Source organism: Theropithecus gelada, chromosome 8 (assembly GCF_003255815.1).
Source record: "Theropithecus gelada isolate Dixy chromosome 8, Tgel_1.0, whole genome shotgun sequence".
In the NCBI taxonomy this organism is placed as follows: domain Eukaryota; kingdom Metazoa; phylum Chordata; class Mammalia; order Primates; family Cercopithecidae; genus Theropithecus; species Theropithecus gelada.
Genome location: NC_037676.1, coordinates 99,998,011 through 100,013,818, shown reverse-complemented (window position 1 = coordinate 100,013,818; position 15,808 = coordinate 99,998,011). Strand labels below are relative to the sequence as shown.

The 15,808-nt window shown below is 42.8% G+C and overlaps 1 protein-coding gene across 5 annotated transcripts in view; it reads right to left on the bottom strand.

Moving 5' to 3' along the window:
• MTDH (metadherin) overlaps positions 1–13,959 on the bottom strand; it is an 81,456-nt gene extending 67,497 nt beyond the window's left edge. For all 5 annotated transcript variants that reach the window (XM_025393532.1, XM_025393533.1, XM_025393536.1 and 2 more), the window contains exon 1: positions 13,220–13,959. In XM_025393532.1, coding sequence (XP_025249317.1) covers positions 13,220–13,600 — 381 coding nt within the window. In that variant the 5' untranslated portion in view covers positions 13,601–13,959. The remainder of the gene's footprint in view (positions 1–13,219) is intronic.
• Positions 13,960–15,808: the final 1,849 nt, after the last annotated feature.

The window sequence follows — 15,808 nt, the reverse complement described above, 5'->3', positions numbered from 1 at the left end:
AAAAAAAAAAAAAAAAAAAAAAAAAAAAAAAAAAAGAATACACTAAGGTGGTTCTCCTTCATACAGCACAGCCAGTGTGTCCTTTTATTTTGCCAACAGCTGGTTGAGAAGGCCTTGCCCTGGAAAATCACTAATCATATTTAAATTAGCAAATCCCTAAATGGGAGCATATTATATACCTCTACTTACATGAATAGTAACTAATTACAAACCAAAACTTCAAATCCAATGTTTCTACCCTTGTGATTGTCAATATGGGTTTTATATAAAAGTACTGTTGGTCAGGTGCAGTGGCTCATGGCTGTAATTCTCGCACTTCTGGAGGCCAAGGCAAGAGGATTAGCAAGAGCTCAGAAGTTCGAGACCAGCCTGGGTAACACAGAGACTCTTTCTCTACAAAAAATAATTTTAAAAATTAGCCAGGTGTGGTGGCATGCCCCCGTAGTCCCAGCTACTCGAGGGACTGAGACAGGAGGATCACTTCAGCCTGGCAGGTCAAGGCTGCAGTGAGCTGTGACTGAACCATGGCACTCTAGCCTGGGCAACAAAGTGAGACCCTGTCTCAACAAAAGAAAAAAAAAAAAAAAAAAAAAAAAGTAGTTTTCTCTAATCATGGAACTTTTATATGGTGGCTTTCTACAGATTAGCAATTACATGAGCCTCTCATTGTACCCCAGTTTAAAGTTCTCTCAAGAACTTTAAGGTCTTCCCCACCAGAGCCAATCAAAGTTAATTTCATATATAGCTTACAATCTATGTTTTCAATTAGACTAAAGATGTCTTTCAAACTTGTTGAAAATCAACCAGTAACAGAAAAATGAGAGAATCATTTTTTTAGATGGATAAACTCCTTGTAGACATCACCATGTTTATCTTATTGTTATAATTTTCTTTGACCCCCCCCATACCTGGATCTTTCTTTTTTCAAAACGCATGCATGAAAGAACAGTTTCATACATGAAAGAGCCAGTATGTGCTGGCAGGGGTGGTAGTAAATCGGAATGAGGCTATCTATATATAACGGGAAAATGGAATGGAAGAGGGGGCCACATAGCAGAAGAGAAGGAACTTATTTCATGATTCTTGATTTCAAGGATATAAAATTGTTCATGCTAGTCAATCTTCAATTTATTAATTTTATACAATTCCATAATTTTTTTTTTTTTTTTGAGACACAGTCTTGCTCTGTCGCCCAGGCTGGAGTGTAGTGGCATGACCTTGGCTCACTGCAGCCTCTACCTCCCGGGTTCAAGTGATTCCCATGTCTCAGCATTAGGCACATGCCATCATGCTTGGCTAATTTTTGTATTTCTGGTAGAGAGCAGATTCCGCCATGCTTCCCAGGCTGGTCTAGAACTCCTGGCCTCAAGTGACCCGCCTGTCCCAGCCTCCCAAAGTGCTGGGATTACAGGTGTGAGGCACCGCACCTGGCCTCAATTCCTGGTACTCAAGTACCAGGCATTAGGCTAAGGACTGTAGGAACAAGGACATATGAAAAGAGTTTCTGCCTCAAGGAGTTTTAACGTTCTGAATAAGAAGTATGCTTAACAGGCCGGGTGCGGTGGCTCACGCCTGTAATCCCAGCACTTTGGGAGGCCAAGGCGGGCGGATCACGAGGTCAAGAGATTGAGACCACCCTGGCCAACATGGTGAAACCCCGTCTCTACTAAAAAGACAAAAATTAGCTGGGCGTGGTGGCACGCGCCTGTAGTCCCAGACTCAGGAGGCTGAGGCAGGAGAATCACTTGAACCTGGGACGCTGAGGTTGCAGTGAGCCGAGATTGTGCCACTACACTCCAGCCTGGCGACAGAACGAGTCTCCGTCTCAAAAAAAAAAAAAAAAAAAAGTATGCTTAATAACAGATTTCATTTCAGCACTCTTCACTTGTTAAAACTGATTCCAACTTGCAAAAGAACCTGTATCTGAGGTAAGCATATATAAGGTTTAACACTGACTGCTAAAATGAAATCACATAGAACCCTTAGTTATGTAAACTATATTTCTAGCCACAACATGTAAAGATCATTATTCAAATGACCTAGACACTTCTTAGGTTTAGAAACTAGAAGGGCAGTCTACCAACTTCCTCCAAAAAATGGAATATGAGAAGACCATGGGCTTTGGAGTTTGACAAACCTGGGATTAAGGCTTTCATATTTAATTACTGTGATTTTACGCATTTTCCTTCACTTAACCCTTGATTTCATCATTTGTAAATATGAGAAAAATATGTATTTTGTCTTACAAATTTCTTGTTAGAATTACACCAAATGACAGAGCATGGGAAAGCATACTTCTCCAGAAACAGTTTTTCCCTTCTTTTTAAAATTTTTCTTAAATTTTTGGTAGAGATGAGGTCTTGCTATATTGCCCAGGCTGGTCTTGAACTCCTGGGCTCAAGCAATCCTCCCACTTTGGCCTCCCCAAGTGCTAGGATTACAGATATAAGCCACTGCACCTGGCCCATCTTCTGTTCTAACATCCTTTTCTCTCCAAAGCTATGATGGCCTATGTCCTTTATTCCCACATTCAAGCATTTGGGCCATTTTTTATATTAACAAGCTCAGATAAATGTTAAGTCCTGGTGGTCAAAAGGGCCTGGACAGGCATCCATCAAGTCCAATGCTCCAGATGCAAATTCTTTTGGGAAGTTAATGGATTAAAAATAATAAGCAAATATATTATCTCAGAGGTTTAAAATAGTCCAGGCTTGCTCTAGAAGCATTGTAATGCTATCTTTCTTTTTAAAAAGCTGCTGTTTTCTAAGAAAATTACATAATACTCACTCAGTAGAGTGACAGTAGAACCCTAGCACATTGAAACAAAGACAAGTAAGGCTCAATGCCTGCGCTCAAGCTTAGAACCTAGTAAAGGAAGACAGGTATACAATAACACATAGTAAAGTACAAAACAAAACATATACTCTTCCTCACACTCTCAAGAGTACGGGTTTTGAAAGCAAGCTGAGAGACCAGGATAGAGATCCCAAATGTGTTTCACCCTGGACAAACACTGGAAAGTCATTTTTTTTTTTTTTTTTTGAGACAGGATCTGGCTCCGTTACCCAGGCTGGAGTGCAGTGGTATGTGATCTCGGCTGGGCTCACTGCGACCTCCGCTTCCCAGGCTCAAGCCATCTTCCCACCTCAGCCTCCCAAGTAGCTGGGACTATAGGAGCACACTACCATGCCCAGTTAATTTTTTGCAGAGACAGGGTTTTGCCATGTTGCCCAGGCTAGTGTCAAACTCCTGAGCTCAAGCAATTTGCCTGCCTTGGCCTCCTAAAATGCTGAGATTACAGGTGTGAGCAACTGTGCGTGGCCAGAATCTCAATTTTACTGGCTAAAAGTGATACTGAGCATACAGGAGGCATAGTATATATATATTATCCTCATCATAAAAAAGATAAGAGGCAAGAGAGCATTAAGACAAATACCTAATGCATGTGGGGCTTAAAACCTAGATGACAGGTTGACGGGTGCAGCAAATCACCACGGCACATGTATACCTATGTAACAAACCTGCACATTCCGCACATGTATCCCAGAACTTAAAGTATAATTTAAAAAAAAAGATAAAAGGCAAGAAATTAGGAAATTCAGAAGAGGCATCATTGTAGCTGATAGGTTAGAATATAAGATAGTCTAACAATAATAATTTCCAAGTACTTCCTAGACACATTACATGCATTATCTCATTTAATGGACAAGACCTAGTTTTGGTAAGTTTGTTTTAGTTGTGAAACATTCTTACACAATTCAAGATGGAACAATTTCTTGTCAGTTTGTTTGAAAGTAAAAACTTTTTCCCCTGCCAAATGTTATGCACATATCAACTACATAAACTAAACATACACATAAACCATAGCTTTAGACACAGTTCAATCCCAATTTCAAACTCTTAATAACTCAGAGAACAATCTTACAAATATAACCTATGGTTCAAATTTGCAAAACCTCACTATATACTGAGATATTTCCTTTAGTGGTAAAGATCCTTGTGCTTTCTAAACAGCCAAAATTTCAACTCAGGATTCCAAACTGTCTCCTTGTTGACTGAAGCAGGGATGAGATGATGGGGAGATGATAATAACTATCACATGGTCAAGACATGCCAAAGATGATTTCTGAAAAACTAAATACAAGCATTGGTTTTCAATATTTTACATCTGATGGGTATGATAAGGACTACAAGTGAAACAGTAAACACACGTCTGTATAATTCTTTCTTAGAAGAAAGACGTCTAAGAGATTCTGATGGATGCCTTCTGGGAAGCCTGGTATTCCATGGAACAGTTTGAAAACTACTAATATAGCTGGAGAGAAAAAAAAGTGCATTTTAAAACTGATGAAATAACACCAATTCCTCACTTACGTCTCTGAATTTTGCTTGAATAATGATTTAAAAATACTCTCAAGGCTTTTACAGCCTTGCGAATAGTACACTAACCAATAACGCCAAAGCACAACTAAAATTAATGTTCATAGGGTTTATTGCTGTTCTTGGTATCTAAGATGGGCACAACTACTAAAGGTCTTTTCTGTCAGAACTGTAAAAGGTCTTTTCTGTTAGGCCTCTGGCAGAATGAAAAGAAAAGATGAAAAAATCCTGTCACATAAGCAAACAAATGGAGCCAAAATTCTGGAGCTTTTGTAAGGTCATAATAATTTTCAGCAGAAACTTCTGACTTGAAATTTTAAAAGCAATAAAGCTATAACTCACTGGGAAAATTGAATTTGTTCTCTGAACACAATTTAATATCCTGGAACATGCCATCGAAACCAGAGAGGTATAGTGGAAATAACAAAGTTCTTAGACTAGAAATTAGGATACTGTTTTGCCTTTGAAACTCCTTTGCTCTATGACCTTGAATAAGTCAGTTAATTTTTCTGAATCTCAAGATTTCTCTTCTGTAAAATCATGAATATTTGTTTTACCTATCATGTGGAATTTTTTGAGCAAATGATTATTCTTTTTTTCTTTTTTTTTTCTTTTTTGAGACGGAGTCTCACTCTGTCGCTAGGCTAGAGTACAGTGGCGCGATCTTGGCTCACTGCAACCTCCGCCTCCCAAGTTCAAGTGATTCCCGTGCCTCAGCCTCCTGAGTAGTTGGGACTATAGGTGCACACCACCACGCCTGGCTAAGTTTTGTATTTTTAGTAGATTTTAGTAGAGATGGGGTTTCACCATGTTGGCCAGGATGGTCTCAATCTCCTGACCTGGTGATCCGCCTGCCTTGGCCTCCCAAAGTGCCGGGATTACAGGTGTAAGCCACCATGTCTGGCTGATTATTCTATTAAGAATTAAAACTGACAAAGAGTGACTTAAAGGAAAAAAGAAAACTCTATAGGTGGCAAGTGATACAATTTGTTTTTATTATTACCAGCAAAACCATTACCTAAGAATAAAAAAACACAATTCTATTGGGAATATATTAAGAGACAAATTTATTTAGCTCAATGACAGATTATCCAATTAACTGAGACGTTATTTTAGCCACTTCATTCAGCTTTCAGTTCAACAGATAATTACCAAAGGCACTTATATGCCAAGCAGTTTGCCACTGGTTTACAATCTGGGGAGGGAGAGAACCCAAAAAAGTAAATGGGTAAGTAAACAAATAATGTACAAACTGTGATAACCACTATGAAGGAAACATCTAAGGGGTTGAGACAGAAAATAGAAAGGGATGTCTAAATTTCAAATAGGGTGATCAGGAAAAGATTTTCATGGAAGGTGACTTTTAAGGTGAAAACTAAAGACTGAGGGAAAGATTGTTTCAAAAGTGTTAATAATAGCTCATGTAAAGACGCTGGGTTGTGAAAGAGTCTGAAGAACCGAATAGCAAATGACAGGAAACTCACTCAAATTCAGCTTAAAAAGACAAGCAGGTGCTGGGCCATACAGGCCATGGAAAGAGGTTTGGATTTTAAACGCAAAAGTTACTAAGTGCTGGTTTTAGGCAGCATGGTGATTTGCTTTGAAAAATCTCATTACTAGTGCATTGAGAAAGGACTGGATGCAGTAAAAAGAAAGCTACTGCTGCAGGTTAGGGGAGCTAAGGTGACACTAGAAAAAGTAGTCAGATTGAATATATATTTTAGAGATAAAATTGATGGTACTTTGCTGATGGGTTAGATATAAGGTGAGGAAGATACGAGGTGAGAAAAAGATTAGAATCAAGGATGATTCTTCTCTTTTTGGCTTGAATAACTGAATGGATGGTAGAGTATTTTACCACTTACAGAAATGGGGGAGACTGGGAGAAGGCAAGAAATAACAGGTTCTGTTTTGGAGATGTTAAAAGTTTGAGATAATTTTTAAAAAGTTTGAGATACATATCAGACTCCCAATCAGAGAAATCAAGCATATATGCAGACATGAGGTTCTGGAGATGACAGAACAGTGTAGATATAGATAGAGACTAATATACAGTTGTTCCCCATTATTAATGGATTCTGTATTAGTGAATTTACCCTTTCACTAAAATTTATTTGTAACTCCAAAATCAATGCTTGAGGTACTTTCACAGTCATCTGTGGACATGCACATGCACAGAGCTGCAAAGTCACTCTACAGGCACATTCCCAGCTGAGGTCAAGATTCCACCTTCTTATTTCAGCTCTCATCACTGTAAATAAGGATCCTTTCTGAGGACTATTTAGTGCCACATATTTTGCATTTTTTTGGTGCTTTTCATTAGTGATTTTGCTGTTTAAAATGGTCCCCAACTGTAGTGCTGAAGTGCTGCCTAGCATTCTTAAGCATAAGAAGGCTGTGATATACCTTACAAAGAAAATAATGCATTAGATAAGCTTTGTTCAGGCATGAGTTCTAGTGCTGTTGGCCATGAGTTCAATTATGTGAATCAACTAAATTAAATGTCTGTAAACAGAAACACATATAAAACAAGACTATGTATTGTATATGCTATTGGTGAAAATATTGTGACCAGAGGCTTGGACCTAACTTTGCATTTTCCCTAGAAGCACTAGTTTAGTACTTGCTAATTCAATGGGAACTTTACAGAATTTCTGCAGATAAAGAAAATCAACTACACTGATCTGTTCCAGTACTATTTACAACATACCTTTTATGTGTGTGACCACTAGTAATGCGTTTTGTGCTCCTAATATGGGTAATGGGCAGACACTCGGATACTTGCAGAATGATTATTAGACAGAACCACATGAAATGGTGATATTAGACCATTCTAATCCAAAAAATATGGCATAGCCAGGTGTGGTGGTGCGTGCCTGTGATCCCAGCCTACTCCGGAGGCTGAGGTGGAAGGATTACTTGAGCCTGCAAGGCAGAGGTTACAGTGAGCCAAGATCACGCCACTGCACTCCAGCCTGGGTGACAGAGTGAGACCCCAGCTCAAAAAATAAATAAATAAAAAAATTTTTTAAAAAGGCAATTCCATAGTTTCCACTAAACACGAAACATTATGCTAGGTGTTACAATATATAACTCTAGCTGAGGAGCTAGGGAAGGCTTTACAGTTGAACCAGCACTACAGCTGGCCCTTGAAGAACAGGTGGAAATTGGTAGAGACAGGCGGGGCACAGTGGCTAACGCTTGCAATCCCAGCACTTTGGGAGGCCTAGGCAGGCGGAGTACTTGAGCTCAGCAGTTCAAGACCAGTCTAGGCAACATGGCAAAACCCCATCTCTACAAAAAATACAAAAATTAGCTGGGCATGGTGGTGTGCGTCTAGTCCCAGCTACTCAGGAGGCTGAAGTGGGAGAGTCAACCTGAGCCTGGGAGGTTGAGGTTGCAGTGAGCCAAGATTATGCCACTGCACTCCAGCCTGGTTGACACAGCCAGACGCTGTCTTGAAAAGAAATTTAAAAACAAAAATAAGAAAAGAAATTGGCCAGGCGCAGTGGCTCATGCCTGTTATCCCAGCACTTTGGGAGGCCGAGGTGGGTAGATCACGAGGTCAGGAAATCGAGACCATCCTGGCTAACATGGTGAAACCCCATCTACAGTAAAAATACAAAAAATTAGTTGGGTGTGTGGTGGCGGGCACCTGTAGTCCCAGCTACTCAGGAGGCTGAGGCAGGAGAATGGTGAGAACCTGGGAGGCGGAGTTTGCAGTGAGCCGAGATCGCACCACTGCACTCCAGCCTGGCTGACACGGTGAGACTGCGTCTCAAAAAAAAGAAAAAAAAAATTGGTAGACAGATAGAAAGAAGGGCCTTTTAATAGATAAAAACAATGTCCAGGGGCCGTGGCTCATGCCTGTAATCCCAGTACTTTGGGAGGCTAAGGCAGGTGGACTGCCTGAGCTCAGGAGTTTGAGACCATGCCTGGGCAACATGGTGAAACTCCATCTCTACAAAAAATACAAAAATAACCAGGTGTGGTATCGTGCATCTGTAATCCCAACTACTTGAGGGGGTGAGGCGGGAGGATTGCTTGAGCCCGGGAAGTGGAGGCTGCAGTGAGCTGTGTTCACACCACTGCACTCCAGCCTGGGACAAAGTGAAGACTCTTGTCTCCAAAAACAACAACAATAAAAACAACAACAACAAAAATGAAAATAATAATAAAGAGACACAGAAATCTAGCCAAGCAGAATTATTTCGTCTTAGGAGTAACGGTGAGAGACAAGCCTAAGGTAGGGTTAGATCATGAAGAGACTTGAGTGCCATGTCATGAATTTTGGATTTTGTTCAGCAGGTGATGGGGAAACTACTGAAACGATGTGAACATCAAAGTCACATGATCAGGGTTAGGCTTCAAAAGACTCAACTCGCATGAGTGGGTAGAAAAGATCGGCAAAAAAGAAACTGGAAGCAGGAAAACCAGATGTTAGAATAGTCTAAGCAAAAGGTAATAAAGTCCTAAAGTAGGGCAGTGGCAGTGAAACTGGAACAGAAGTAACGACTACAAAAACCACTGCATACTATTAGAATACAGTCATACATTGCTTAATGAGGAGAATACATTCTGATAAAAGCATCTTTGTGCAAACATCACACAGTATACTGACACAAACCTAGGCTATAAACCTGTACAGCATGTTGCTGTACTGAAGACTGTCGCAACTGTAACACAATGGTGTTTGTGTATCTAAACACAGAAAAGGTATAGTAAAAATACAATACTATAATCTTATGGGGTCATCAAATAGGCAGTCCTTCACCTCACAAAATTATAGCCAGATGAGGCAAACAGCCATTTTCCACTTTAAAGAGAAAAAGGGGCTCACATAGGTATTTACCAGTCATGAAAAATAGGAGTACGATGTATAAATACTTTTGTTCGATATCTTACTATATTATGCATTCAACAATTATTTTTTTTTAGTCCCAAGCATTGTGCAAGGCTATCTGGTAGCAAACAAAAGGAATTACTTTATTCATTGAGCTTAGAGATATGGAAATTACACTATAGCAAATCTTTATGAACATTCCTACACTAATATGCAAATAACTTGTTCCCTAAAATAAATTTTTGAGCTGGTTGTTCATGCCTGTAATCCCAACATTTTGGGAGGCCAAGGGAGGAGGATGGCTTGAGGCCAGGAGTTTGAGGCTGTAGTGAGCTATGAGAGCTATAACCACCACTGCACTCCAGCATGGGCAATAGAGCAAGACCGTCTCAAAAAAACAAAAAAAAAAGAGACAATTTTCTTTGATATTAATCTTAATTATGTGCTTCCGGAATTCAAGGCCAATTGTTACAGACCAGTTTTCGCAGACTTCACTTCAATCTAAGTCATTACTCAGATTAAAAATCAAGTGAAAAAATACTTATTGAGTGCCCCCATTCAATACAGACTTTGAGGTAGATGTCATGAAAAATACATATAATTATTTCCAAAAATGCCAAGAATGGGGTAGGGCAGAAAAGAAAAAATGCCAAGAACTGAGCCCAGTAAAAAGTGCCCCCCTCCCCCACTTTCAATTAGGGAACAAACTGTAATTCATACCCTAAAAGATCTATGGCATGATTTTATTAGGGGATAAAAAACAAATTGATAAAATAATTTCAGAAATTGTTTATAAACAGGTTGAGGTAAATACAGATTTAGCCACTATTTACTTTACAAATGAAAAATTTGAAAACAGGAGCAGCAAAATTTGGAATGATTTAAGAAAAACCTAAAAATAATGGAATGAAAAGATCAGAGATCAGGAATCTACAAGCTTTTTTTTTTTTTTTTCTTTTAAAAGACAGAGTCTTGCTGTGTTCCCCAGGATGGAGTGCAGTCACCTGATTATAGCTCACTACAGCATCAAACTCCTGGGCTCAAGCGATCCTCCCACCAGTGCCTCCTAAAGTGCTGGGATTACAAGCATAAGCCACTGCGCCTGGCCCAAGCATTTCCACAAGCATTCAAGGTGACTCTCAATCCAAGTAGCCAAGGATAACACTTTGAAGAATCCTGCAGTGTTTTAACTCAACTAAGATTTTCAATTTGTAAACAAGATACACTGAATAGAGCAAGGTGAAATGCCTTACTCAATTTTAGAGTTTCCCATTCCTGTCAGGCTGACAGAGTTGTCTTCTTTCAATCCTGAGCTTTTATTGTTTCTCAGGCCTCTCACATTATCTTGCTCTTACTGCCCTCCCTTCCCCCCGTTTTTAGACAGGGCCTCGAATTGGCTCACTGCAGCCTCCACCTCCTGGCTCAAGCAATCCTCCAACCTCAGCCTCCAGAATAGCTGGGACTACATGTGCGCACCACCGCACTGGGATAATTTTTAAAATTTTTTGTAGAGATGAGGTCTCACTATATTGCCCAGGTCGTTCTCGAATTCCTGGGCACTCCTACCCACTTTCAAAGTCAGCTTCTGTGATAAGGCCTTTCATGCCCACCTGGGTTCACATCTAGTTGTATCATTAACTTAAGTATATATTTTTCCACAACTGAAACAAAAAGCTCCCTGGGGAGAAACCGAGCTTTTACATTTGTATCCCCGCCACAGAGACATATGCCAATATTGTATTCCTTTTTACCACCTTCAATTTGTAAGTAGTATCTTGCTTTTCTTCAATACTTAGCTCAGTTAAAGGTATCTAATGAGTCCTAAATAAATGGCAGCTTGTACTTCTTTGCCCTGTAAAGCTGCCATTTTTTTAACTGTGGGTCATGCCTCACAGTCAAATGTGAAATGAATTTAGTGGGTCATGAACATTAAAGAAAAACAGAACAGTTTTATGTGTGTAATGTAAAATGTATTTCTTACTGTGGGTTTCAGTCACAAAAGCTTGAAGTCCCAATTTTGCAAATGTTAAACTTCTCGAATACATCTTCAGTATTTGGTAAATAAGGATATTTTCTCACCCAATTAACATTCAGCCATACAGTCTTCCCATTCTCCACTCCTCAAAGCTAACGCTAGGTTTACTTATTTACTCCCCACTTCCTTAACTCGGATGAAAAGGAAGGGGTAAGTCCTAAGTCTACCGAGCATTCTTCACAGTACTGTATAAGCATTCACTGGAGTCTATATTCCTTCAGATGAGTCATTTGAGTGTTATAATGCACTTCGGATGGGTTCTTGGAGCACCCATCTCTCTCAACTCAAGTTTATCTGAAATTCTAGATGTCCCAAATAGGGTTCCGAAATTTTCACAATGCGCTTCATCCACATGGGTTTGTGCTGAATGTGTTTCTTTCAAGATCACCTTCTTTCCTTACCTTGGAGCAAGGTTCTCTATTTTCACCATAACATTACTTTGATAACTGGTAATTCTTGATAGTCTCCACAAATGTTTAAATTATTTATGTTCCAAACCAGTTCTATTTTCTCCTCTCCTAACGTATGGTAGTATTTACATTGACAAAGTTGTGCCTTTTCCAGGTTTCATATGTATCTTGCATCTTCTTAATCAGCAGGCAAAACGTGAAGGCTTATCCAGGCCTCATAATGCACTAACTGTGACCTGTCACATCTGTAATCTAGAGATTAGAGTTTGTTACCAACAAAACTCTTGTTAGTTTGAACTCAAATCCCATTTCCTCCAACAACTTTCCTCAAGCCCTCCAGTGAAATGTCTCCTACCCTCCAAACCTAACACTCAGTTCAAACCTCTTTAACACCTATCAGTCTATGCAAAATTCTAATTAGCTATGAATATGTCTCCCAGATTGACTCTATGTGTATACCTTGCACTGCCCTCCAAACACCAGAGTGCAAATTTCACATAGTAGGGCCTTCGTACTGGCTTACTGAACTGTACTGAAAAGGCGAAGAACTTAATTCGGTGGATATAAAAATAGGTTAGGTGCTGTTTCTAACTGCATACCCTCCATAATTTCAATTTGCTCAAATGTAAAATATTTTTAAAAATACATAAAACTATTAAAGATATAATGGGAGAACCATGGGAATGGCAATAAAGAATGTAAACGTACAACACGAAGGCCTAAGACAGATGTGATGCCCTCTGCGACTTCCACACGTGGCCCAGCAAATCGGTGCCTGAATTCCTCTCTGGGCTTTCACCATTCTGCCCTGTCATCTCCCTTTACTCTGTTTCACAAATCTACCACACCACAGAGTGTGCAACAGACTCGTTCGTTGAACTCGCCTTAGCTCTTTCTCATAGGACCATACACCTCAAAGCGTATTAGGTAACCGACCCCTTCTTGCCTTGCTCCCGTTCCGGCCTCTGTTGGCCACATGTGCCAGAACAAGAGTGGGCAACCATTTCCCTTTAACAGTCCCAACTAAAATGGAAGCGCGTCTAGACCTGGACACCTTTAATCCTGTGTAAGCCCCAGAATTTCTAGGTCACCGTACTTCCTCCACTGGCTACTGTCTCAATGTGACTTGAGACAGACATCTGTCTTCCGAGCGCAGGCTTTCCACAACTTCCCAACACCACCTTAAGGTCCCATGACGCTCCACATGCAGCCTCCTCTGCAGGCCTCAAGGAAGGATGCTGTGCTATTCTAGCAGTCAAGGTTCCCAAAGATGGCTTGACCTCTGGGCGCCTATCTGAATGGATCCCTCAGACCTCCTAACTTCTTTCCTCGAAACTGGGCTTCCCCACCCATCCTATACTTCCTGAGTTTCCCCCACTCCCCAAATAACATGACCCCCTAATCACCGCCTGCTCCACTTGGGAGAGCTGCCTCTCGGCTTTGGACTAAGCACTCTTTTCCCTTCACGGCTGGGGCGCGGCCTCCCCCCAGCTCGAGGGTCTCCACGCCCGCCCTTCGCCCGTTCTCTACCGCCGCTCATCCCATACTCACTTTGGGCTTCTCGGACAGTTTCTTCCGGTTCTTCTTCTTCTGTTCCTCGCTCCGGAGATTCTTCAGCAAGGCCAGGTCGTCGGGGGCCGCAGCCGGCGCAGCCGCCGCCTCCTCCCGCTTGCGGGGCGGGCTCCTCCGCTTTTTGCGGGCGCCGGCGCAAGCCGCGGCCCAGCCGTAGCCCAGCAGAAACAGCAGCAGCAGCCCGAGCGCGCCCGTGCCCACCAGGATCACCCAGCCAGGGTACCGTTTCGGCTCCAGCCCCAGGTCGAGGCCCAGCTCGGTGCGCAGAAAGCCTAGGCCGACCGAGAGCATTTCCCGCAGCCGGGCCGAGCCCTCCTCGGCCTGCTGGGCCAGCTCGTCCTGCCAGCTCCGTGCAGCCATCTTCCCTCCCGTCAGAGGGACTCGCAGGATGACGCCGGGGCGCGGAGACGCCGTGGAATAGTCAAGGGAAGCAAGGAAGGGCCGGGCCGGGTAGCCTCAGGCCGAGCGCATCGCGGCCGTCCCTCGCGTTGGAGCCGGGGATCGGCCGCTGCCACCGCGGGGAGGGCGGAGGGGTCTCCCAGGTTCCCCGCTGTCAGCCTCACTCCGCCGCCGCCAGGAGACCCGGGAGGCGGGAGGGAGTGTCTCCAGTGGCGGCCGCTAAGCGGCGTCTAGGCGCCAGCGCCAGGCCCCGCTGTCCTCCCTCGGCGGAACAATGGCGGCTTGGGCCGCGATCCACGCCGCGCGCGGGGCCTACCGTGGGTCACGTGGCGCCAGTGGGCGGGGCGTGGGCGTCACGTGGGGGCGGGCGGGGTCGGGTGGGGCAAAGGCGCGGCCGGGAAGGTTGGCTGTGGTGGGTTCGGGCCTGGTTAAGACGCGGCGTTGAGGACCCGTGACTATCGACCAGAGGCTGGGAGGGGTTAATTAGCGGACGCCTCCGCGGGGTGGCTGGTGGCGCTGTTAGGAGACGTGGCGCAACGAATGAGTACAGGGGAGGGGCTTCGTGAAGAAGGGGGCGGGGGGGGAGGGTTGCAGCGCTAGGAACGGGGTCACCGGGTCTAGGTCAATGTCGCCCTGGCAGGTGTAGGGCTCTTCATGCCTTTTTCTGGAGTGTTGTTGAGGTGGAATCGCTTTTTCTCCCTGGGGGCGCCAGTCAGCTGGATCCTTCCAGAATGAGCTCGGTGGAGTCTGACGCCGAACACTCTTCTTCCGGGACCTAGGTTTAATTCACAAATTGGCTATTTCTCTCCAGAGTGTTTCTCCCCAGGGCAACTAATACACTGCATGCCTGCCAGTTGCCAGCCTGGCGAGGGCACGTTTGCGTCGTTTGGCTCATTCACTCTTGCTCTCAGTGTTGTTAGTCCCCAGAATTCAAAAGTTGGAACGCCAGTGGGCGGTACTATTCTTTTCCTACTAATTTGGAGCTTTAATAACACATAAGAGGAAGCACATTAGATTGTATTTACTTATGGAGGGAGCTTTCCCGTTACGTTTTATTTTAAGCTTTTCTACAAGACTGCAAAAGGAATTTCCAAAAATTCCATTTTTATATGCTATGTTGACCATCTCTGGGATGCAGCTATGGAAGGAAAGGAACTGCGTTTTTTTGTTTTGAGACGGGAGTCTCGCTTTGTCGCCCAGGCTGGAGTGCAATGGCACTAAGTTCGCTTACTGCAAGCTCCGCCTCCCGGGTTCACGCCATCCTCCTGCCTCAGCCTCCTGAGTAGCTGGGACTACAGGCGCCCGCCACCACGCCAGGCTAATTTTTTGTATTTTTAGTAGCGACGGGGTTTCACCGTGTTAGCCAGGATGGTGTCGATCTCCTGACCTGGTGATCTGCCCTCCTCCGCCTCCCAAAGTGCTGGGATTACAGGCGTGAGCCACCATACCCGGCCTTCAGATTTTAATTATAAGGAGAATGTTTGAAGGCTGCCTTAGAGTTTTAAGATTATATTTTGTTATAAGGAAACTCTGTATTTCATCGGTAAATGATAATTAGCGTGTAAGCAACTGTCTTAAGTGAACTAAGTACAGTCTTTCTCAAGGAATACAACGGGTAATATTAATAACCACCAAATACCAAAAATATGTCTTGACCTATTTTGCAACAGTGTTGTAATGCATATTGTGATTCATGTGTGGGAGTTTTGTAAATAATAAATAATAAAAGTATACTACACCTGCCAAGACTTATAATTAAAGACTAAATTAAATTAGGAGGCCAAAAACTTAGAAAATGTTATTGGGATCTGCTTTAACTGTAAAAGTTTCCAAATTCTATTTATATTTGTGAAATAAGATTTATAATTCTACATGTGTTTTGGTTCTAGAGATGTGAAGGGTCATGATTTTCCTAGGAAGTTCCACTGACAATTCTGCCCATTCTAGATGAACATCTGTGAATTTTAATTTTTTTTTTTTAGACGGAGTCTCGCTCTGTCGCCCAGGCTGCAGTCGCCCTGACCTTGTGATCCGCGTCCGTCGGCCTCCCAAAGTGCTGGGATTACAGGCTTGAGCCACTGCTCCCGGTCCACCTGTGAATTTTCGAATTAGACTATTACAATAATGGCAGGGGCGGTGGCTCACGCCTGTAATCCCAGCACTTTGGGA